This window comes from Haliotis cracherodii, unplaced genomic scaffold, assembly GCF_022045235.1.
Source record: "Haliotis cracherodii isolate W230 unplaced genomic scaffold, xgHalCrac1.p SCAF_10, whole genome shotgun sequence".
NCBI lineage: Eukaryota > Metazoa > Mollusca > Gastropoda > Lepetellida > Haliotidae > Haliotis > Haliotis cracherodii.
This window is the reverse complement of record NW_027266265.1, coordinates 25,665,425-25,690,000: the sequence shown is the minus strand read 5'-3', so window position 1 is coordinate 25,690,000 and position 24,576 is coordinate 25,665,425. Positions and strand designations below refer to the sequence as shown.

The following is a 24,576-nucleotide window of genomic DNA, read 5'->3' as shown; positions in this document are numbered from 1 at the left end:
GAGGGCTGCAATATGGAAGAAGACTACAGCATCAACAAACTGCATTGAATATCACAACCTGATAAACACTTACAAATGAAATAAACTTAAACTTGATTTTGTTACATTTATTACAATGTCTGTTGGCAATGTCCATGCACTTCTGTTGTTGTTATCATTCTAACATGCCAATGACGGCACCAAGAGGGCAAGAACATGGCAACCCACTACACAGTGTTTCCTGTATGACGACAGCCTGTAGAGCATTAGTTAGGTATATGAACATGGCAACCCACTACACAGTGTTTCCTGTATGACGACAGCCTGTAGAGCATTAGTTAGGTATATGAACATGGCAACCCACTACACAGTGTTTCCTGTATGACGACAGCCTGTAGAGCATTAGTTAGGTATATGAACATGGCAACCCACTACACAGTGTTTCCTGTATGACGACAGCCTGTAGAGCATTAGTTAGCTGTATGAACATTGCAACTCACTACGTAGTGTTTCCTGTATGACGACAGCCTGTAGAGCATTAGTTAGGTATATGAACATGGCAACCCACTACGTAGTGTTTCCTGTATGACGACAGCCTGTAGAGCATTAGTTAGCTGTATGAACATTGCAACTCACTACGTAGTGTTTCCTGTATGACGACAGCCTGTAGAGCATTAGTTAGGTATATGAACATGGCAACCCACTACACAGTGTTTCCTGTATGACGACAGCCTGTAGAGCATTAGTTAGCTGTATGAACATTGCAACTCACTACGTAGTGTTTCCTGTATGACGACAGCCTGTAGAGCATTAGTTAGCTGTATGAACATTGCAACTCACTACGTAGTGTTTCCTGTATGACGACAGCCTGTAGAGCATTAGTTAGGTATATGAACATTGCAACCCACTACGTAGTGTTTCCTGTATGACGACAGCCTGTAGAGCATTAGTTAGCTGTATGAACATTGCAACCCACTACGTAGTGTTTCCTGTATGACGACAGCCTGTAGAGCATTAGTTAGCTGTATGAACATTGCAACTCACTACGTAGTGTTTCCTGTATGACGACAGCCTGTAGAGCATTAGTTAGGTATATGAACATGGCAACCCACTACACAGTGTTTCCTGTATGACGACAGCCTGTAGAGCATTAGTTAGCTGTATGAACATTGCAACTCACTACGTAGTGTTTCCTGTATGACGACAGCCTGTAGAGCATTAGTTAGGTATATGAACATGGCAACCCACTACGTAGTGTTTCCTGTATGACGACAGCCTGTAGAGCATTAGTTAGCTGTATGAACATTGCAACTCACTACGTAGTGTTTCCTGTATGACGACAGCCTGTAGAGCATTGGTTAGGTATATGAACATGGCAACCCACTACGTAGTGTTTCCTGTATGACGACAGTCTGTAGAGCATTAGTTAGGCGTATGAACATGGCAACCCACTACGTAGTGTTACTGACCTCTATGATGATAGCCTGTGGAGCATTAGGGGCTGGCTTGGCATTGACAGCACTGGCAGCTACAACATCAACACTCAATACAATAAGAACTGCATCCTAGAAAACAAGTTAATGTGCCGCATATCATATTGATCAATCAGATGGTTCGATGAGTTGATATAAATTTTACAGTAAATTGTATATTTATAATACTTATCCTAACTCAGTCTATGCATCTCATCTCTTCCGATCCTTGTGTGGAAATGTCCAAAAACAAAGTTTCCAGCTTCTAAGCTTCATTCGCCCAAACATCACCACAACCCTGTCAATCAGGTCTTGCACCCAGATTATGTGCAGCTTGCCGTATGTGTGCTGATCACCTGACACTCTCTGCCTAATCATTCTCTTTCTTGGAGTTGACACGCTGTGTAATTGTGATGCAGGGATGAAAGGGCAGGCATAGACCATGTGAGATAAGATAAGTATGATTAATATACAATTTACTGTAAAATTTTAAAATGTTTAAACTTATCACTCTTTGCATTTGTGCCATGGTTGGACGGTGGGTCGCAGATTACCCCAGCCTGTCTTTGTCTTATAACCATGAGATTTACACGAGGAAGCTGGTGCTAAACATGCTTCAATCCTGAGATTGTCACACATTCACGTCCGAAGGCATACTCGTACTATGACTATTGCGGCCGTATAGTTTGAAGTAGGGTAACCTATTCAACCACAACTTTTAACCAATCTGGAAGGGGTCTCCAGTCAATTATCTCTACAAGCAAAGTCACCCATACGCTCTATTGACGTAGGCCTCATTTGCTTGGCATCTCATTTTACTCTTTGTCGAAGTTATAAATCCCACCGCAGGATAGAACTCGCTAAGACAAGACGAGGAAATGATCGACAATATCCAGAAGAGGATCTTCAAACCAATACTGGTACTTCACATGCTCAAGGCAGAAATGAGCAGGTAAGGGTTTGGGATACCGCTGTTGCCACAGATGAATTTTTTGCTTCTCCATTGAAGCCTTGATCTGGGAACCCTGATTAAGAAAAATATAAACAAAGGAGTGGCTCTCAATTATTTATTCATGTTGTACAAAATACGATATACTCGACTGCGAGTGGTACTCACATCCTATTTGTGTTGACGGGCTGTCATTGATTGTTGAGCCAGGACTAGCGGACCAAAGTGGTGAAGCCCTTGGACATCAGTTATGGAGATAACTCGTAAGTTGTGGTAGGTGAAGACTGTGTCAGACTTCCAGAAACATCCTTCTATGATAGTGCTGAGGGAGCAATTGCTATGCAGAGCCATGATAATGCGATAGCTCTCGTCTCAGGAAGATTCAGTGTCTGAGGTGGAGGCAATCCCGCTGTAGGCAAGGAGAGTTGTAGATCATAACCAAAAGGAGACCAATGTATGGGAGACTAAGGACTTCTGGAGATGAACCAGACATATAGACCCTGTGATTGATGTAGCAGTCTGGAGTGAGATTGAAGGAGAAGATCTTCGCAAGGGAAGTGGATGATGGTTTCCCTTTGAGAGGTATACCAACACAATGAACCAGCTGTGAGCTGGCCAGTAAGGCATAGCTGAGTCGTGGTGACCAGCTTCTGAATCACCCAAAGTAGAAGCGCTGTTGCTGGAAAGGAGTAAGTGTTGAGATTCTCCCACGATATGGCCAAAGCGTTGCACTCCCACACCTTTTGATCCGGAATCAAACAGACGAATCTAGGAAGTTGTTTGTTGAAGCTGGTGGCAAATAGGTTGATCTCTTGGCAATGGTAGAGGCGGCAAATCAAGATTTCCAGATGTAGATGCCATTCTGTCGAGTATGGTTGATCTGAACGGGGCAGGGTGTCTGCCCTGACGTTACTAACTCCCAGAATGTGTTGAGCTTGGTCACTGATGTCCAGAGTATTGATCAGATGAATGAAGTCCATCATCAGGGTCAACAGGGAGGCTGACTTGGTGAATCCCATCTTGTTAATGTACCTAACGTCTGAGGCATTGTCAGACTGTATCATGAGTCGAGATGACTGGACCACTTCCGCCCAATTATTCTATTGCTGACCAAAGTCCTGATGTCTTACAATTCTGCAGGTGCGCTCACCAACCCACTGTCGATACATCCACAAACAGGTGAAGCTTGGCAGAAAAAGTTCCGAGGGGACTCTGGAGCAGACATGAGTCTTGGATAACCACCGCTGCAGATGTCTGTACCGGCTGCGGGAGCTGACTTGGGACCCGACAATTGTTGATCTGAAGATAAGGTCTGAGAAAAATTGGCAATAGTTGTGTCGACTTCTCTCGGTGAGATCTTAAACCAACATCAGTAGACCGAACAACTGTTGCTATTGTCGAAGATGTAGACTCTGTCTGAGTGCTAAAGGCACAAGTTGTTGTATCTTCTTGCACCTGTCCGGCAGAACGAACATCTTCCCATGATGTCGAAAATAGCTCTGATGAACTACAGTTGCCGAGAGGGTGTGGTTTCCGACTTTTCTGTGTTGACTAGACAACCTACCTGATGAAGTAATCTCTGTACAAAGGCGAGAACAGAACATTCCAGTCAGCGTGGGTCTGGATTAAGTCATCGATGAATGACTCAAAGACGATCCCTCTGACGTCTAGAAACTTTGTGATGGGCTTTGAAAGGCAGGTAAAAAGCCACGAGGTAGAAATACCAAACAGGAGCACCTTCCACTGGTAGTGATGACCTTGGAAAATAAACAGGAGGTAATGGCGGTCCCTTGATGGATGGGTACGTGCAGGTTTGCGTCTTGAAGAACTAGGCTGACCATGTATTCCCCTTGTCGAATGATGGTGGGAAAGAGCGCAACGGACGCCATGTGAAAGTGAGCTGGTTTCTCTAGGAACTGCCTGTTGAACAGCTTCATGTTGAAAATCATGCTGAATTTCTTGCCGTCTATCTGTGGATAAAACCCCTTGATTCTGGGACTGGGTCATAACACTCTAGGACATGTTTGGATATCGACGTAACTATCATGTCCTGTAGTGTTGTCAGTTGTCTAGCCGGGGTACACTCTTTGGAGTGGAGTGGACATTGTTGAAGGGACTCCTATGAGTGTCCGAGTCTGCCTCTGTGATCTTGTCCTTGTTGGTCCTCTAATTGTTGCCTCTGAAGTCTTAGGAGATCTACTGACACCTGGAGGTGAGTTTCCTTAGTTACTTCTTGAGCCACATCCTGGACAGTAGTAATGTAGGCCTCTGCACCATAGCGAGGTGATTGATCCCAATTGATGTGTGATAAGATCCATAACATCCTGGAATTTGCTTTGGACTAGATTTATGGTCCCTCTGATGTTGGACTTCCTAGCCTGGGTCACGGACATTCCTATCGCCTCTGTCGTTGATAATATGGTGATTATTAAGGGCAGTGTCCTTCTGAAGGTGACATCTAGATGCATAGTTCCTTATTATCAATAACAAATGTTGTAGAGGAATGTTTCGGGGCGATGGTAGCGATGTTACCATCCAACTCATAGCTGTAATGCCGCCGATATGGACTGTAGTAGAGAACCAATCTGTGAAACCGAGGGTGGTGTCTGTTATTTGTGATCCCATGAAGTCGTTAAGGGAGTACTCACTGTGGGAACAGTACTGGTAGGAGGGTCGCTCACACAAGTTTGGGAGGGAAGTGACATGACTGGAGAGTGCAACTTGTCAGATGCTTGCCGGTCTGAATGTGTATCAGTCGGTGACTCGAAACAAGGGGTGTTTGGCGAATGAAGCTCAGAAGCTGGAAACTTTGTTTTAGCACACTTCAACAAGGATTGGAAGAATAAGGATGGTCAAGAAGTTCTAAGCCTTACAACGAAAACCCAACAACTGTGAAAGTGTTTTTAATTTTATTTTTCAACAAAATCTCAATTATTACAAAATTACAATATACTTCTCATATTGATAGTGAAGCTTTTCAATTCCAATCAGGAAGAAGCACTTTCCACGAAGGTGTTCCTTCAAGTTAGGAAACAGGTGGAAAGCACATGGTGCCATGTCTGGTGAGTGTGGAGGTTGAGGAAGCTCTTTTAACCCACATTGCCACATAGCAGCCTTTGCAAGTCGAGAGGTGTGAGGTGTGCCCAAGGACTAACAGCGGAATAGCTAGGACACTTATCCCCATACACTTGTGACATGCAGTCATGTGGGGAGTACTTTTCTCTCAAGTAAGTACTTTGATGACTGCTCAGTACTCGTTCTCTTCCATTTCTGTGTCCATCTGGACCCCTATCACGTTCAACAGGACGTCACTAATATACAAACAGCCTCAACAGATCAAATACACTTGCAATAAACAACTTGAACAATATACTAGTTGACTTTGTTATGGCCCATAGTTGAAAGTTAGTCATAGCTAGAACTTTTTGACCAGCCCTCGCATGTAACCATAATGCTTCTAAAGGCATTCCTGGCATAAAGAGCTTCAATACAAGATGTCCATGTGTCTTCTGTAATAATCTATACACTGAGAAAGAGTGTAGTTAGAACTCACCGAGAATCCTTGATTCCACAACACACTGTGAGGCAGCCTTACACAGGGCAGTGTAACCAGCCTGGAATCAGAGAAATATCAACACTATTACACAGCCTGGAATCAGAGAAATATCAACAATATTACACAGCCTGGAATCAGAGAAATATCAACACTATTACACAGCCTAGAATTAGGGAAATATCAACACTATTACACAGCCTGGAATCAGAGAAATATCAACACTATTACACAGCCTGGAATCAGAGAAATATCAACACTATTACACAGCCTGGAATCAGAGAAATATCAACACTATTACACAGCCTGGAATCAGAGAAATATCAACACTATTACACAGCCTGGAATCAGAGAAATATCAACACTATTACACAGCCTGGAATCAGAGAAATATCAACACTATCACACAGCCTGGAATCAGAGAAATATCAACACTATTACACAGCCTGGAATCAGAGAAATATCAACACTATTACACAGCCTGGAATCAGAGAAATATCAACACTATTACACAGCCTGGAATCAGAGAAATATCAACAATATTACACAGCCTGGAATCAGAGAAATATCAACACTATTACACAGCCTGGAATTAGGGAAATATCAACACTATCACACAGCCTGGAATCAGGGAAATATCAACACTATTACACAGCCTGGAATCAGAGAAATATCAACAATATTACACAGCCTGGAATCAGAGAAATATCAACACTATTACACAGCCTGGAATCAGAGAAATATCAACACTATCACACAGCCTGGAATCAGGGAAATATCAACACTATTACACAGCCTGGAATCAGAGAAATATCAACAATATACATACAAGCTCGTCTGTAGGGCATTAAGGATTAGCCCCACACAAGCTCATCTATAGTGACACCCTAATCTCTTTCAAAGCATCCAGTAAATATGTCAACAAGATTAGTGCCAGTCCAACAGGATTAACAGGATTTAGTATTCCCCTCTGTCCAGCCATCCATTTAGCATAGGACACAACCAATCGTGTATCAACCAATCACATTCCTTTCTATTGTTCAAACTTTCATTAAATACATACTGTAGCCAAGTTCTAACGTAAACCCCAAACTCTCCCCAAAAACACGCTAAATAGTGTTACTCTCCTTCTAGCTTACATGCTAAAACAAATAAATCCAGATGCTAGCACTAAAGCCCTGCATAAAGTAGCATTCAAACTCAAACTCACCACCCAAAACTATAAAGACTTCAATACAGGTTACCAACTAATTATCTCAGATATATAAAATAATCCCATAAAACAACCAATCTCCAAACACTAAAAACCCAAATAATGGCAGGACTAAATATTTTTCAGTGGAATGCTGGCGGGCTTAACTCGCACAGCCACGAACTAAAAGCAAAATTTAAACTAAACAAAGGACCGCATGTAGCATGCATCCAAGAAACAAAATTCTCAAATAAATCAAAATTTAACTTAGCCAACTATAACATAGTCAGAACAGATCGTCCTAAAACCAAAACAACTAGAGCATCAGGAGGCTTAGCCATACTAATTAGAGAAGACTTAAACTATGAAGAGATCAAAATAAACACCCCAAACCTAGAAACCAACGGTATTCAAATCACCCTAAACAACAAAAAAATAAACATCATAAATATCTACCACTGGCATCAACAAAAAATCCAAGCAGAGGATCTAAACATACTTCAACAAATAGGCAAAAAGTCAACAATTTTCCTAGGAGACTTTAATGCCCACCACCCCTCCTGGGGCACGGGGGAAAAAATAAACAATCACGGTAAAATAATCTCTGAATGGATAGAGGCCAACGATTTCGTATTACTTAACAATAACCAACCAACCAGATATGATAAAAGCAATAGAGACATGTCGGCTATCGACCTAAGTATATGCACCTCAGATTTAGCCCAAAGCACTCAATGGGAAGTTCACGACGCCCCACTAGGAAGTGACCACTTCCCAATAAACATAACCATAGGAAATACCAACGTCCCCGACAAACCCGAAAACTCAGAACCCAAATTTAACTATAACCAGGCTAACTGGGATAAATTCCAAAATATCTGCAAACAAGCCAATCTAAACGAGATAGAACATAATGACCCAGAAACCTTCTGCAAAAACCTAACAGAATACATAATCACCTCAGCTAAAAATTCAATACCCTTTAGAAAAGCAAACAAATCAGGCAAACCCTCAGTACCCTGGTGGAACGAGGAAATAGAACAAACCAGACAAAAACGTAAAAAAGCCTTCAATAAAGCCAAACGCGACCATAACTACATACCTATAGCCCACAAACTAAACCATGAGGTCCAAAACCTAGTCAAAATAGCCAAAACCAGGGACTGGAAAAAATTTTGCGAGGGATTAAATAACCGCACAGATGCCAGGACGGTCTGGCGCAAAATTCATGCCATTAGAGGCCTAAAAAGACACAAAAAAACTCCTAATATAAATAACTCAACCAACCCCAGCGAAAAAGCAAATAACCTAGCTAAACACTTTTCGACCATCAGCAGTAACAAAAACTTCAGTGATAAATTCCAAACAAAACTCAAAACAGAATCCAAACCTACCAAAGAATTAAACGATAACCTAGAAATAAACCAACCCTTCACAATAGAAGAACTAAACTATGTACTCCAAAACAGGAAAAAGGGAACAGCCCCAGGACTAGACCTAACATCCTACCAAATAATCAAAAAACTCCCTCCCAAGCTACTACAGTCACTACTCAAACTCTATAATCTAATCTACCTAAACGGCCAGGTACCAACCTCTTGGAAACAGGCTCTAGTTATCCCTATCCCTAAACCCGACAAACCTACAAACCAAGCTAACTCTTACAGGCCAATATCTCTGACCTCAAACTTATGTAAAGTAATGGAATCTATGACCAAAAATAGATTACAACACTACCTAACTCTAAACAACACCATAAATACAGACCAAAGCGGGTTCACTCCTGGCCGCTCAACTCTAGACAATCTCGCCCGGTTAGAACAGGAGATCAAAACAGGACAACTCAACAAACAATATACTACAGGCATCTTCTTGGACTTCTCAAAAGCATTCGACATGGTTTGGCACAACGGGCTAATTCAAAAACTTAAAAAAATAGGACTAAAAGGACAAATCGTTAACTACATCCAAGACTTCCTAAATAACCGAAAAATCACAGTGGGTATAGACAAGGTTCTATCGGACCAGTGTCCCCTAGAAAACGGCACTCCCCAGGGCAGCATTCTTAGCCCAACACTCTTTAACATAATGATCAATGACCTCTTCGAGGGCCTATCCCCTAAAATTAAAACATCCAAATTCGCAGATGACGGAGCCCTCTGGATCCGCACAAAAAGTATGTCAACTTCCCAAAATCTACTCCAAAAATCCCTAAATAAAATACAGCAATGGGCAGACAAGTGGGGCTTCTCCCTAAACTCCGAAAAAACTACAGGAATAGTCTTCAAACACCGAAAAATGAAACACACCACCCCAAATCTTAAATTAAACAATAAACCAATTAAGTTCCAAAAACAAACCAAATTCCTAGGGCTAATCTTCGATCAACACCTAACATGGGAGGCCCACGTTAAAAACTTAACAACTAAATGCAGCAAAGATCTAAACGCACTAAGATGCCTCACCGGCTCCAACTGGGGGGCCTCCAAAGATACTCTACTCTCTCTCTACACATCACTAATTAGGTCTAAATAAGATTACGGATGTGCGATCTATGATACGCTTAGCAATAACCTAACCAAAAAACTAGACTCAATCCAATACCAAGCTCTTAAAATAGTCACACGTTCCCAACATGGCACCTCTCTCACTTCACTTCAGGCCTTAACAGGAGAAATGCCACTAAACCTACGTAGGCAACACTTAACCCTTAATTTCTGGGCCTCGTCCCAATCAAACCCTCTCATCCAAAACCTCATAAACGAAAATATCCGCCCTCGTAACCAGGCTCTAACTAGGAAGCACCCTTTACTTACTCCAATATCTCAACGAATTTTCAACTACCTAAACGAAAACCAAATAGATAACCTCCAACAAAACTGCAAACCATCAAATATATTTACCCCAAAACTAAAAATCCCCCAAATAGACACATCTCTGGCAAACTCAATAAACAAACAAACCGATCCAAACATAGCTAAATCCACCACACTAGCTTACATACACGAAAACTGGCCAAATTGGTGCCACATCTACACAGACGGATCTTCCGATCCGATCACAAATCGCACTGGTTTCGGAGTCCACATAGCACAACCAAATAGGAACACTCAATCTTATCGACTCCCAAACAACCAATCCATCTTCACTGCAGAGTTAATGGGCATAGCATCCGCCCTCCATAACCAACATGCTAAAAAACATAAAAAAATCCTAATACTCACAGACTCACTAAGTGGACTACAGGCCCTCCAAAATAAAAACACCAAAAACCGCCCTAAACTCATTAACCAAATACTCAAAAGCGCAAATAACTTAACAGAGGCAGGCAAACAAATAGCATTTATCTGGATCCCAGCCCACGTAGGAATATATGGAAACGAAAACGCCGATCAAGCCGCCAAAAAATCCCTCAAAATTCCTGAAATAAGCCTTAATCTACCAATATCTAAAGCAGAGATCAAAAGCATTAACAAACGTAAAATCACCCAAAAATGGCATAAGACATACCTAAAAACAAACACACAGATAATCAAAATCCTCAAAAAACCTCTAACCAAACCTAAAATCCTCCATCCATCCAAGAAAATTGATAGAATAATCACCAAACTCCAAACAGGTCACACTAAACTAAACAGTCAACTCCTAAAAATAAAAAAACACGCAACCGGAAAATGCCCACACTGCCCACACCTGGAAACAATAGAACATGCACTCTTACACTGCACGCACTACCAAACCCACCGAGCAACACTCCAAACAAATCTAAAAGTAGATAAAGCCATAACCCTAGAATCAATCCTAAATCCACATAACAATATAGAAAAATTTAAAGCACTAGGCGTATACTTAACTAAAACCAATCTAATGATCCGCATCTAAAAACACTCAACCACACCACATAAACAAACAAACACACACCAACACACTCCCTTAGTACACTACCACACCCCTAGGCATGCATTCCAAATTTCAAAATCTCCAAAACTTATATAAGCAACCACTAAAACCCCCCTCTGGTTGCAACACCTTTATTTTCCCTTCAAAACCACGCTAAATGGCCCGACCGGGCCCGTGTGCGAAATACGCTCCAGTCGGAAAGCGCACGTTAAATCTCCAAACGTAAGTAAGTAAGTAAGTAAGTTCTAACAGAGAAGGGGTTTGACTCTCTTACCAAGCAGACCTCTCTCCCACAGCCCAGAGTGTGTACCGACTCTCTGTAGCACCCTCTGTTATTATCTAAGTATAAATTGTAAATTGTTAATTGTTCTTGTAAATAAAATTGTGATTAGTCTCCTGTGGCTCTGGCTCTTTGCTGACTAATTCCCCAAGAAAACCAGCACGTCATTTGGAAGGTATTGTTCACCTAGAACAGTTCCATGATAACACTATCACACTGCCTGGAATCAGGGAATTATCAACACTATTACACAGCCTGGAATTAGGGGAATATCAACACTTTCACACAGCCTGGAATCAGGGAATTATCAACACTTTCACACAGCCTGGAATTAGGGAAATATCAACACTATCATACAGCCTGGAATTAGGGAAATATCAACACTTTCACACAGCCTGGAATCAGAGAAATATCAACACTATCACACAGCCTGGAATCAGGGAAATATCAACACTATTACACAGCCTGGAATCAGGGAAATATCAACACTATCACACAGCCTGGAATCAGGGAAATATCAACACTATCACACAGCCTGGAATCAGGGAATTATCAACACTATTACACAGCCTGGAATTAGGGGAATATCAACACTTTCACACAGCCTGGAATCAGGGAATTATCAACACTATCACACAGCCTGGAATTAGGGAAATATCAACACTATCACACAGCCTGGAATCAGGGAAATATCAACACTATTACACAGCCTGGAATCAGAGAAATATCAACACTATCACACAGCCTGGAATCAGGGAAATATCAACACTATCACACAGCCTGGAATTAGGGAATTATCAACACTATTACCCAGACTGTCATAACATCAGGATCTCATCCAACCATCCTGACAGTTATACCTACCTGGCCATGCTGTGTCAGTGTCAGTCAGTCATGGGCAGAAACATGAAATACCATTCTAATACACCCTATCAATACACCATATCCCAGGACTCCTCCCTTACAAATAAAAACATACTTCGCATTAAATAATAAATCAAACAATATTTATCATTATGTATAATTCTATAATACTACCTCTATTACATCATAGTCATTAGTTCCCCATTTTGGTTGTTGTCAGTTAACAAAATCTTTTATATTTTCCACAGATGTCATCTTCCCAGCAAACTTATTAACACTACCCCCATACAGTCGTCGTGTACCAAAACTTTAATCAGTTCAGAGGACAGGAGGTTCTCAGAAAGTTTTCAACAACATCTTTAATAATTTAAATTGTTCTTTTTGTAATGTTAGACCAATACAATATTATGTTGTTATTATTATGCCATATCAATACGTTATATCGCTCTCCGTTGCGTTCGTTTTTAGAAAATATTTTTAAATTAAAATCATCGAGCATGAAATCCATTACGGTTTCGGATATAGACTTACACATTTGATGGCGACAATCACGAAGAAATATGAAACAAATAGGAGTGAAGACTGCACTCCAGATCAATAAATAGTAAATAGTTGACGAAAAATATTAAATTATGTATTTTCTTTTGAATTTGAATCTATTTCGGAATTTCTTTATGATAGCTTACAAACTTTTGCATATTTTGCTTCCATGTGTCACATGCAGTACATGCTTCCGCTTTCAGAAATGATAGCTAAAATTGCAAGTATTTTGATTATTTCTCGTAAACTGCACTATTTTGCTATTGAATGGTTTACCTAGAATGCATATAAGTTCAGATTTTGTGTATCATCCAATATTTGTCATTTTTCGCTGTGTGTGTTGACTTTGTTCAACTCAACAAACCGCGAGTTAGGCCATGCCCAAACATATCACTGACATTTGTCGGCTTGTCAGTGTGTCCAAAAGTTTATCAAACGAAATCATTTGCAAACTCTTTAAAAATGATTTTTTTTTACAAAGATTTACTGTAAACAGGGCATTTTTTGCGACCGTTTTATGAATTGCAAGTTTTGCGAACGAGACTCAATCGCAAAAATTAAAAACGCAAAAATAAGTATAAATAATACATACATACTTTATTCATTGCAACACGTCATCAAATGTTGAAATAATCAACCAGAACCACAAGTTACTCTATAAGTTAAAAACACAAATGAATGCAGAATGGTCACACAATACATCACAAATGACAGTGTAAACAGACCAGTCAGTGTCACTGTTACCTAACAGTAATCCTGCCTTCTTCCAACCTCGCTTGATTGCGTCAGTGTCCTTTGCAATTTTGTCCACACAGGAAACAAGCCATCTTGCGTGAATCGGTTTCATGACACTGGTCAACTTTCCGGCCAACTCAGATTAACTAGCTTCGGAGAGAAGCTGTCTATTGTTTGGTAATTAAGGGGTCATCTCAACACGGCAACTCGCAAAAATATCTCGTCGCAGTATTGTCTTTGGTGTGGTATTCGCAATATTTTAATGGCGCAGAAATAAAGCTGTTTACAGTATACATACGTGTCAATAATTCTAGAAAATTAAGTTAAATGTAACAAAATGATTGTAATAGTCTAACGGGATAACTATGCATGTGGAGTTGTTTGTTTACCGCCGTTGCCATGATCGTACAAGTTCCATCCAATCGATGATGTTACGATTCAGATTGTTTTTGTTTACAATTACTTACACAGAAAGTTGCATTATTTTTCGACATTAAGGAACATGAGTGTTTTCCTTTCGTCAGCAAACAAAAAATTATGATCGAATAGGAAAAATGATGAAATTATTAAGAAAAAATCGGACTGCATGCCGCTCAACGTGAAGTGCCGAAAGTCAACAATGGCCGTTTCTGGTAGTTGTGTCCCGAGAAGTTTAGCCAAAACTTTTTTAACTCGCGATATTTTCTTTTTGAGGTAAATAAATTACTGAAAGTTTTGATATTGAGAAAGCTGAGCATTTATGCATGTCGTACATAATTTCAATGTTACGCAAATCCTTCTTGGTAAATAGATACGGCGAGTTTTATTTTGGGGTGTCGTTATGCTATTCGCCTGTCGAATGGGTTCGACATCCGATGCACGGGAAGTGACACCACTGTCGAATGGGTTCGACGTTAGCGTGCAGAGCTTTAAGAAAATGGCAAAGATGCAACTGGGTGACTATACCTCTGGGCTGCCACCATGGGTCACAGTGAATGTAGACCCTAATAATCGGGTTGTACTTGATGTAAGTAGAAGGTTGAGAACTTATTGTGGAATTTCTATTGACAGCTTGTTGTAGATGGAACAAGTTCTGTCAGTGTCAAAAAAGGAAAAAGTTCACAAGACATGGATGTAAGAACCTATGGTCACAGATCGGGGGGTCAGGCTCACTGACTCGGTTGATGCATGTCATCATACCTCAATTGCGTTGATCGATGCTCATGATGTCAATCACTGTACTGTGACATCGTGACATCGTCCATGTGAGAGCCCCAACATTTTTCTGAAGTGTCTGAGTACAGGTGATGTGTTGGAGCAGGAAAAATGAGAGGGATTCCTGGCATGACATTGTGACATTGTAGCCAATGTAGATCCATATACTGGGCAGGGGAGGCTCCTTGACGACTTTGACTCAGGAAAGTCACCAGCTTTTGAGAGTTGGGTGTAACAAGAACATCTTGATTTAGTGATGCACATACTTTCTCTACATCTATGATATCTTGGGTGCGGATCTTGGTCAATACCGCACCCAGACTAGGTGCCAGACTGTGATGGCAAGGGAGAGTTCATCTTCCACAACATTTCAACTAACTACCAGCACCCACTAATGTTAATGTTCAATCATCAGTACTCAGGGTAGGCACTGCTAGCCTTTGATGTCTCTATCTTGTCTTGATAGGTGATCTTGAAATAACAGAGTGATAACATACCAAAAATTGTGCAAGACCAGGATCAAAGATTTTTTAATGTTCACTTCAGCATACACAGGAAAGCAGTGACATTTTCCTGCCTGACACATGAGCAGTTGCATTAGCCTGAGGAAAGTGTTTGTCTCAAAACTTATCATTAATAAGTTGGCACTGAAGAGGACGTTTATTGAAAATCTAAAAGATTTTAAGGTGTGATGACAGCCAAAATGGAGGATTTATGGCTATGATTAATAGAGGTCAGGTATTTTAAGGAATTATGTATTTTTGAAACATTTCAAAATTTGTCCAAACTATGATCAACTTGTTACCTGTGGAGGGAACTTGAATGGCATATCTCCAAAGTTAAACTGCATTTCTGCATTCTGTAACAAAGAATTTCTATACATCACACATGTTGTACATTAATGCAAGGTACATGTGACAGCTGACCGCTGGTTGATCACTTGCTGTACATGTACACACTAATAAACACGCAACTGAAAAAGGTGGCATTTCATTATACGCATGACAGTCTATTATTGTTTGTTTGTTCTTTCAAAACCACACTCAGCAATTCAGCAATATTCAAATTATAAGATGGATGTCAATTGATAATTGAGTTTGGGCCAGACAACCCTGTGATTGATTTTGTAAGCAAGAATCCAAACCATCTAGGTATAATGGCGCAACCAACCAAGTCACCCAGCCCGATCACACGCTCCAGTCACCTCTCACAACCAGCAAAGAGGAACTAATCTACCCTGGAATCTCACACAGGGCGTATTTTTGGCATATGAAGGTGCTGCTGCTGTCATACACTGGACAACTAGTTTCCTCCCACACATCCTGTATATAATGTCCCTTTGTACACATCCTGAAGAACTGGGTTAGAATTGGTCATGACCAAAGCATGGTTATCTAAACCGGTGTTTAACATGATCCAGGGGTCAGGGTCAGTGACTTGGTTGATGCATGTCATTCTATTCCAATTGTGTAAATCAATGCTTGTGACGTCAAATACTGTATTGTCTGGTCCAGACTTGATTATTTAGAGACTGACGCCATTTAGCTGGACTATTGCTAAAGTGAGTCGTAAAACAACAAACAATCACTCTCCGAAATTAATGGAGGAAATAAAGATTATTCATTCATTCATTCATCCTACAACCTGGCCTCATCTCTCATATACTGGACAGCTAGACTCTACCCTTATATCCTGTATACAGTGTCACTGTGTCTACAACCTGGCCTCATCTCTCATATACTGGACAGCTAGACTCTACCCTTATATCCTGTATATAGTGTCACTGTGTCTACAACCTGGCCTCATCTCTCATATACTGGACAGCTAGACTCTACCCTTATATCCTGTATATAGTGTCACTGTGTCTACAACCTGGCCTCATCTCTCATATACTGGACAGCTAGACTCTACCCTTATATCCTGTATATAGTGTCACTGTGTCTACAACCTGGCCTCATCTCTCATATACTGGACAGCTAGACTCTACCCTTATATCCTGTATATAGTGTCACTGTGTCTACAACCTGGCCTCATCTCTCATATACTGGACAGCTAGACTCTCCCCTTATATCCTGAATATAGTGTCACTTTAACTCACCTTCAGGACTACTGCAGCATAGAACTGATCTTGCAGTATGTGTTTAGGAAGGTCATAGCCCTTGCCCAAGTCAATCCCTGAAAGAAAAACATTTGTTGTTCATTTTGATATTTTCTTCTACACTATCTTTATTCGTGTTATCCGACGTTTGTTTGCTAAGTTCTGGTTTGATTGTTCACAATGGGATGTAGCCTCTATTAAAATTACAGGGCTACAGGTGCTCACTTAATATATGCCTGATATACAGATCAAGTCTAGTACTAATGAACAGAGGTATGGACAAGCAAATGAACAAATGATAAAATACTACAGCACTGTAACTCACCTGGATATGTCAACAAAGACACTCACTTCAGAAAAGTTGCTTTGAACATTAATATTTAGATATGTTTTGCATAAATAATGCCAAGAACTTCCACTAAAATCCTAAAGATTTAAACAAATATGTCACCAAACAGATAACGAGAAACTTCCTCAGTCCGGCAATTTCAGAGAATAAGAATACATAGCCAAATGTGCATTGAGAGAATTTAAGAGCATGATCAAAACAGAAAGTTCAAATTAGTAAAATCTAAATATCTTTAACATTTGTATTCTTATCTTGCATTACTCCTCAATGCAATTACTGCTGTTTTTTTACAGAAAGATGAAGATGTGAGACGTCCTGGCGGCAAATACCCTCACACAGCTGCCACGTGACCCCGGAAGTGGTGATGTCATACACAATCACATTACTGAAAGAAACATAACATCAAAATCAGAAACCAACCTACTGAGCCAATTAATGCAAACAGCATGTAAGCCCTCTAATCCTGGATGGAATACCGGAGAGTTGAACAATGCCAGCTCTGGTCCCAGGGAGACGTCGATGGCATCGGAGGTTGGTGACTTCTTGAGCCACCACCAGTGGACCAAAACTGTGAACGCCTTCCTCTTAAGTCAAATCCCTCAGGCTGTGACTGGCAAAGACTGTATCTCAGCGTCCAAAACAACCTTCCATTATGGACTTGATGGAGCAGTTACTATGAAGAGCCATGGTAGATGGACCGCCCTAATCCTCATGCGGGTTGTCAGCTTTGTGGGGATCCATACTAGCTGCATCCTGAGCCTGTAGGATGATCGCCCTGAGCAATAATGAGAGAGTGTTCCGGCTAACCTCCATCTGGGATTAAGGAGAAACCATGATGAAAAGATGTTTCCAAAACACAAGTTGGATGAATGAACCATCGCAGTGCTCGCGGACATAGGAATAGTGTCTCCTCGTCTTTGGCACCCACTATCCAAGAGGGAAGATATTGTGATGTTCGGGTGTTGGGGTGGCCCAGCCATTGACAAATCAAAGTGAAGGCTTCTGGGTGGAGATTCCACTCCGTGGAAGCTACCTTGTCTGGATGGGAAAGAACATCCACTAGAATGTTCCTGCATCCTGGAATGTTTTGGATGAGGAATAGCAGTTCCAATCAATCTATGAGCCAGAAGAAGTGGAACGTCCATGACAGCAGAGAAGCCGAGTATGGTGTCCCCTGACTGCAGACACACCAAACCACTGTGATGTTGGCCATGGGAGATGGTTATCTTGGTGTGCCAGAGACGATTCTGCCAATGTGATATGGCCAGAATGAGAGCTTCTAGTTCGTGGTTGTTCATGTGAAGCAAGGAGCCTTGAACGCTGGAGCAAAATCCTCATCAAGGGCAAATACTAAGTCCTTCAACAGATGGTCAGGAGGTATAGACGTAGTGAGTGAGTGAGTGAGTATGGTTTTACGCCGCTTTTAGCAATATTCCAGCAATATCACGGCGGGGGACACCAGATATGGGAGGAGGTATAGACGTAGGATGGGACCAGATCATGTCCCTTTTGTCCACATCTGGGCCTGTGGATGGGGAGACCAAAGCCAAGCAATCCGCCATCCAATCTGGCATTTGACTAAGACCGAGATGTGTGTCCATATCTGGAGAAGGGGCATCGTAATCAGGGATGAAGGCACCCTACGAAGAGTAAGAAAGGTAACCAAGTTAGGTGAGTGGCCCTTTGAGTGATGTCTGGACTAAGACGACTTGAAACTGCATCGAGAGAGGCCAGGAGAGGTGTTCTGCCCGAGAAGTAGAGGGGCTACCCTTAGTAGCAGGAGGCAGCTGTGGAGCAGCAGTTGCATACACTGGACGCAACAACACAGAGGACGTCTGAAGTAACACTGAGACGGAGCAGGAGTCTGTGAAATCCAAACACAAAGGGTGCGGATCAATCTCAGACTTGTTGCCGTTACAATTAATGCAACAAGGCATAAATCTGTAAGCAGGCAACTAACAATGAAACAAAATCGTAATTTACAACTCCCAACTCATTTGAAAGAGGAAAAAATACTCAAATAATTAGAACAACTTCTGCAACTGGACTTCTCACGGCTTCATCTTTCTGTCAAATCACAGCAGTAAATGCATTAAGGAGTAATAAGTTAAAAGATAAAATAAATCAGAACATCTATGTGGAGTCCTTAGTAAACATATACTAAATGTCACTACATTCAGAATAAAAATTGGTATTAAGAGATGGCTGCTGTAGCTTTGCTGTGAGTCCTCTATATATTAAGAGTAAAATTGTTGAAGGGAAGTCCAGGTGTTCCCAGTTCTATTTGAGTTGATATGTGATGACAGAGTTTCTGTAATTTGATTGGATGGCTATATTTAGTGTTTTGTCACTCGAAATGGACTCAAAATGAGGTTGTGGGGGCCAATGGGTTGAGGGTGTATATCATAATGTAATGGTGATATGATGTGCAACTCAGTCAAGAATGCATGGGTAGGAACATGCACAATGCACAAGATGACGGTCAAACAGGCCATGGTATAAGTTAATATCACTTTCAGTCAGGTGACCTAAAATCAAACACTTAAAGCTTTGGAAAGAATGACTACCATTGTGGTGCTAAACAGCTATGAGTATCAGGGTAACAATTCCTACCATTCTTGGACCACCTTATCTCGCCTCTGTCCAAATCCAGAAAGCATCCGATGGTGTCATTCATTCCAAAGGGCTACAAGAAGAAATGTACTTCTGATATACATAACATATTTGCAAGCATAACAAACACAACTGTAGGCTACTTTTCACATAAGTCATAATTTCCTAATCAACAATGACATAATGCCTTCCACAAACAGCTACATGGTCATAGTGTCTTCCACTAATGACTCCCTCATCATAAAGCCTTGAATTAATAATTGTGGATGTTATGTCTTCCACTAATGACTCCCTCATCATAAAGCCTTGAATTAATAATTGTGGGTGTTATGTCTTCCACTAATGATTCCCTCGTCATAAAGCCTTGAATTAATAATTGTGGGTGTTATGTCTTCCACTAATGACTCCCTCATCATAAAGCCTTGAATTAATAATTGTGGATGTTATGTCTTCAACTAATAAGTCACTGGATATAATACATGTTCATGGAATCAACAATTCCCTGGGCATTGAATGTTTTACTTAACGGAGATATTAACAAACAAACCAGTGTGCACAAACCATGAACACCAGCAACACTCATTCTATTATCAGCCAATCAGGAAACACAAAGTAGTGGTTGTAACCTAATAAAAATAATTTCACATACATATTTAGCCAAACGACTGCCACAGAATCACTTGCAATATACTTCTAATGTCTTTAAAAAATAACTTTGTCGATGTAATGCCTATAACTACTAATTCCCTGGATCCAAGGTATGGAACCAACAGATCTCTGGATGTAACTCCTGGAACCAACCTGGATCTAACACCTGGAAACAAAAACTTAATGGATATAATCTTTGGAACAAATACCATTGATCATAATCCTCGCTCCAACAATTCCCTGGATGTAATACCTTGAATCAACAATTCCCTGAATATAATTCCTAGAACCAACACATTCCTGGATATAATGTCTGGAACCAACAATTCCCTGGATATAATTCCTAGAACCAACACATTCCTGGATATAATGTCTGGAACCAACAATTCCCTGGATATAATTCCTAGAACCAACATATTCCTGGATATAATGTCTGGAACCAACAATTCCCTGGATATAATTCCTAGAATCAACACATTCATGGATTTAATGTCTGGAACCAACAATTCCCTGGATATAATTCCTAGAACCAACACATTCATGGATATAATGTCTGGAACCAACAATTCCTTGGATATAATTCCTAGAACCAACACATTCCTGGATATAATGTCTGGAACCAACAATTCCTTGGATATAATTCCTAGAACCAACACATTCCTGGATATAATGTCTGGAACCAACAATTCCCTGGATATAATGTCTGGAACCAACAATTCCCTGGATATGATTCCTAGAACCAACACATTCCTGGATATAATGTCTGGAACCAACAATTCCCTGGATGTAATTCCTAGAACCAACACATTCCTGGATTTAATGTCTGGAACCAACAATTCCCTGGGTCTTGTACTTTGGAAGAAACTATTCCTTGGACCTAGTCCCTTGAACAAACAATTCCCTGGATCTAATGCCTGGAACCAACAATTCCCTGAATCTAATACCTTGGAACAAACTATTCCCTTGATCTTACATCTGGAACAAATTATTGCCTGGATATAATGTCTGGAACCAACTATACCCTGGTTCTAATACCTGGAACAAACTATTCCCTGTCTCTAGTGCCCAGAACAAACTATTCCCTGGATCTAGTGTTTGAAAAAAACAATTCCCTGGATATAATACCTGGGACAAACTATTTCCTCGATCTTATATCCTGAACAAACTATTTACTGGGTATAATACCTGGAACCAACAATTCCCTGAATTCAATACCTGGAACCAACAGTTCCCTGGATATAATACCCAGAACAACCTGTTCCCTGGATATAAAACCTGGAACAACCTATTCCCTCAATCTTGTATCTGGAATGTTTCCAAATAATTCCCTGGATATAAAACCTGGAAACAACAATTCCCTGGATAACTAACAATAGTTATCATTGTGTATAATTCTAAGAATACTACCTCTATTACACCATAGCCATAAATTCCTGTATCTGCTGAGAACCATACTACAAATTTGAATAAATTTTCAACAGACGTCCTCTTCACTGACAACATATCTAATAGTTGTGAGGGAAACCCTATTCCTCATCAGAGATGCCACTGCACATGCGCAAGGCGGGAATCACCTCACTTCTTTCAATTTATGACCCTCATCAACTAGATGCAGATATTTTGGCAGGTGGGAGGGATTATTTCCTGATGTAATAGAGGTAGTATTCTTAGAATTATACACAATGATAACTATTGCCAGATAATTCTTGTGAATACCCTACCTCTATTACATCATAGCCAGTATACACCAGAGGGACCGGTGGGATCTGAGTTCTAGATTTTTGGCTTTTGTGAAGTGGGAATACAAGGATTGTATACAAAAGGGACAAAATGGGATATGTCTAGTGACCTAACTTCAAGGCTAGACAGAGAAAATGTCATATTATGAATATGATATGCATAATATACATATATTTAGCCACAAATGTCATACTTAGACATATTATGATGTCACTTCCGGGCATGATATTCTGACGAGTTAGCCTTGGACAAAGGTTCACAATAACTGCACCTTGATTTTTGCGTGCAATTACTTTTCTTGCAAGATAGTTACCTAGGGTGAGGGTCACCAGAGATTTGATGTTGCCCACAACCTGAACAGATGTGCGTCTCGGGATGTAGTACTCATGTAGTACAACACGTTCTGTAACTAGTTACTTACGAGAGCCTTCTGCTTTCATATACCCCTGTTCACTGCTTGAAGAACCGCTCACTGCTTCAGTGAAGCTTGAGATGATCTAGTGTGGCTTGTAAGTGTGGAACAGCAATCATGTGTACAGATGTATGCAACAACAAAATTTTCCTTGTTGTCATCTGAACACACAGGAAAGAAGTGAGGTGATTCCCGCCTTGCGCATGCGCAATGGCATCTCTAACGAGGGACAGGGTTTCCCTCACAACTATTAGATATGTTGGCAGTGAAGTGGACGTTTGTTGATAATGTATTTAAATTTGTAGTGTGGTTCTCAGCATAAACAGGAATTTATGGCTATGATGTAATAGAGGTAGGGTATTCACAAGAATTGGATATAATGTCTGGGACCAACAATTACCTGAATATAATGCCTGGAACCAACAATTCCATGGATGTAATACCTGGAACCAACTCTTCTCTGGATCTTATATCTAGAACCAACAATTCCCTGGATATACTGTCTCCGACCAACAATTCCCTGGATATACTGTCTCCGACCAACAATTCCCTGGATATACTGTCTCCGACCAACAATTCCCTGGATATAATGTCTCCGACCAACAATACCCTGGATATAATGTCTGGAACGAACAATTCCCTGGATCTAATACCTGGAACAAACTAGGCTCTAGTTCACTGGCTCTAGTGTCTGGAACCAACAATTCCCTTGATATAATGCCTGGAACCAACAATTCCCTGGATATAATGCCTGGAACCATCTATTCTCTGGATATAATGTCTGGAACAAACTAGGTTCTAGTTTAGTGGCTCTAGTGTCTGGAACCAACAATTTCCTTTATATAATGTATGGAACCAACAATTCCCTGGATATAATGCCTAGAACCAACTATTCTCTGGATATAATGTCTGGAACCAACAATTCCCTGGATATTATGTCTGGAACCAACAATTCTCTGGATATAATGTCTGGAACAAACTTGGCTCTAGTGTCTGGAACAACTATTCTCTGGATATAATGTCTGGAACCAACTATTCTCTGGATATACTGTCTGGAACCAACATTTCCCTGGATATTATATCTTGAACCAAAAATTCTCTGGATATTATGTCTGGAACCAACAATTCCCTGGATATAATGCCTGGAACCAACAATTCAATGGATATATAATGTCTGGAACCAACAATTCCTGGATATTATATCTGGAACCAACAATTCCCTAGATATAATGTCTGGAACCAACAATTCCCTGGATATATATTCCCTGGATATATAATGTCTGGAAACAACAATTCCCTGGATGTAATACCTGGAACCAACTCTTCTCTGGATTTATACCTTGAACCAACAATTCCCTAGATATAATATCGGGAACCAACAATTCCCTGGATATATAATGTCTGGAACCAACAATTCCCTTGATACGATACCTGGAACCAACAATTCCCTAGATATAATGTAAGGAACCAACAATTCCCTAGATATAATGTCAGGAACCAACAATTCCCTGGATAATTTCAGCAACCAACAATTCCCTGGATATAATGTCAGGAACCAACAATTCTCTGGATATAATGTCTGGAACCAACAATTCTCTGGATATAATGTCTGGAACCAACTATTCTCTAGATATAATGTCTGGAACCAACTATTCTCTGGACATAATGTCTGGAACCAACTATTCTCTGGATCTAATACCTGAAACCAACAATTCCCAGGATATTATGTCTGGAACCAACAATTCCCTAGATATAATGTCAGGAACCAACAATTCCCTAGATAATTTCAGGAAACAACAATTCCCTAGATAATTTCAGGAACCAACAATTCCCTAGATAATTTCAGGAACCAACAATTCTCTGGATCTAATACCTGAAACCAACAATTCCCTAGATAATTTCTGGGACCAACTATTCTCTGGATCTAATACCTGAAACCAACAATTCCCAGGATATTATGTCTGGAACCAACAATTCCCTAGATATAATGTCAGGAACCAACAATTCCCTAGATAATTTCAGGAACCAACAATTCCCTAGATAATTTCAGGAACCAAC

The 24,576-nt window shown here is 40.5% G+C and overlaps 1 protein-coding gene across 1 annotated transcript in view; it reads right to left on the bottom strand.

Moving 5' to 3' along the window:
* Positions 1 to 24,576, bottom strand: part of LOC139454212 (ATP-dependent RNA helicase DDX1-like) — a 417,258-nt gene that overhangs the window by 381,406 nt on the left and 11,276 nt on the right. The window contains exons 9-14 of the mRNA XM_071235786.1: positions 19,719 to 19,791; positions 16,757 to 16,833; positions 15,464 to 15,517; positions 5,954 to 6,014; positions 1,449 to 1,507; positions 1 to 5 (exon numbers count right to left, since the gene is read on the bottom strand). The exon at positions 1 to 5 is cut by the window's left edge and continues 19 nt beyond it. Of these exons, the coding sequence (XP_071091887.1) occupies positions 1 to 5; positions 1,449 to 1,507; positions 5,954 to 6,014; positions 15,464 to 15,517; positions 16,757 to 16,833; positions 19,719 to 19,791 (329 nt within the window). The remainder of the gene's footprint in view (positions 6 to 1,448; positions 1,508 to 5,953; positions 6,015 to 15,463; positions 15,518 to 16,756; positions 16,834 to 19,718; positions 19,792 to 24,576) is intronic.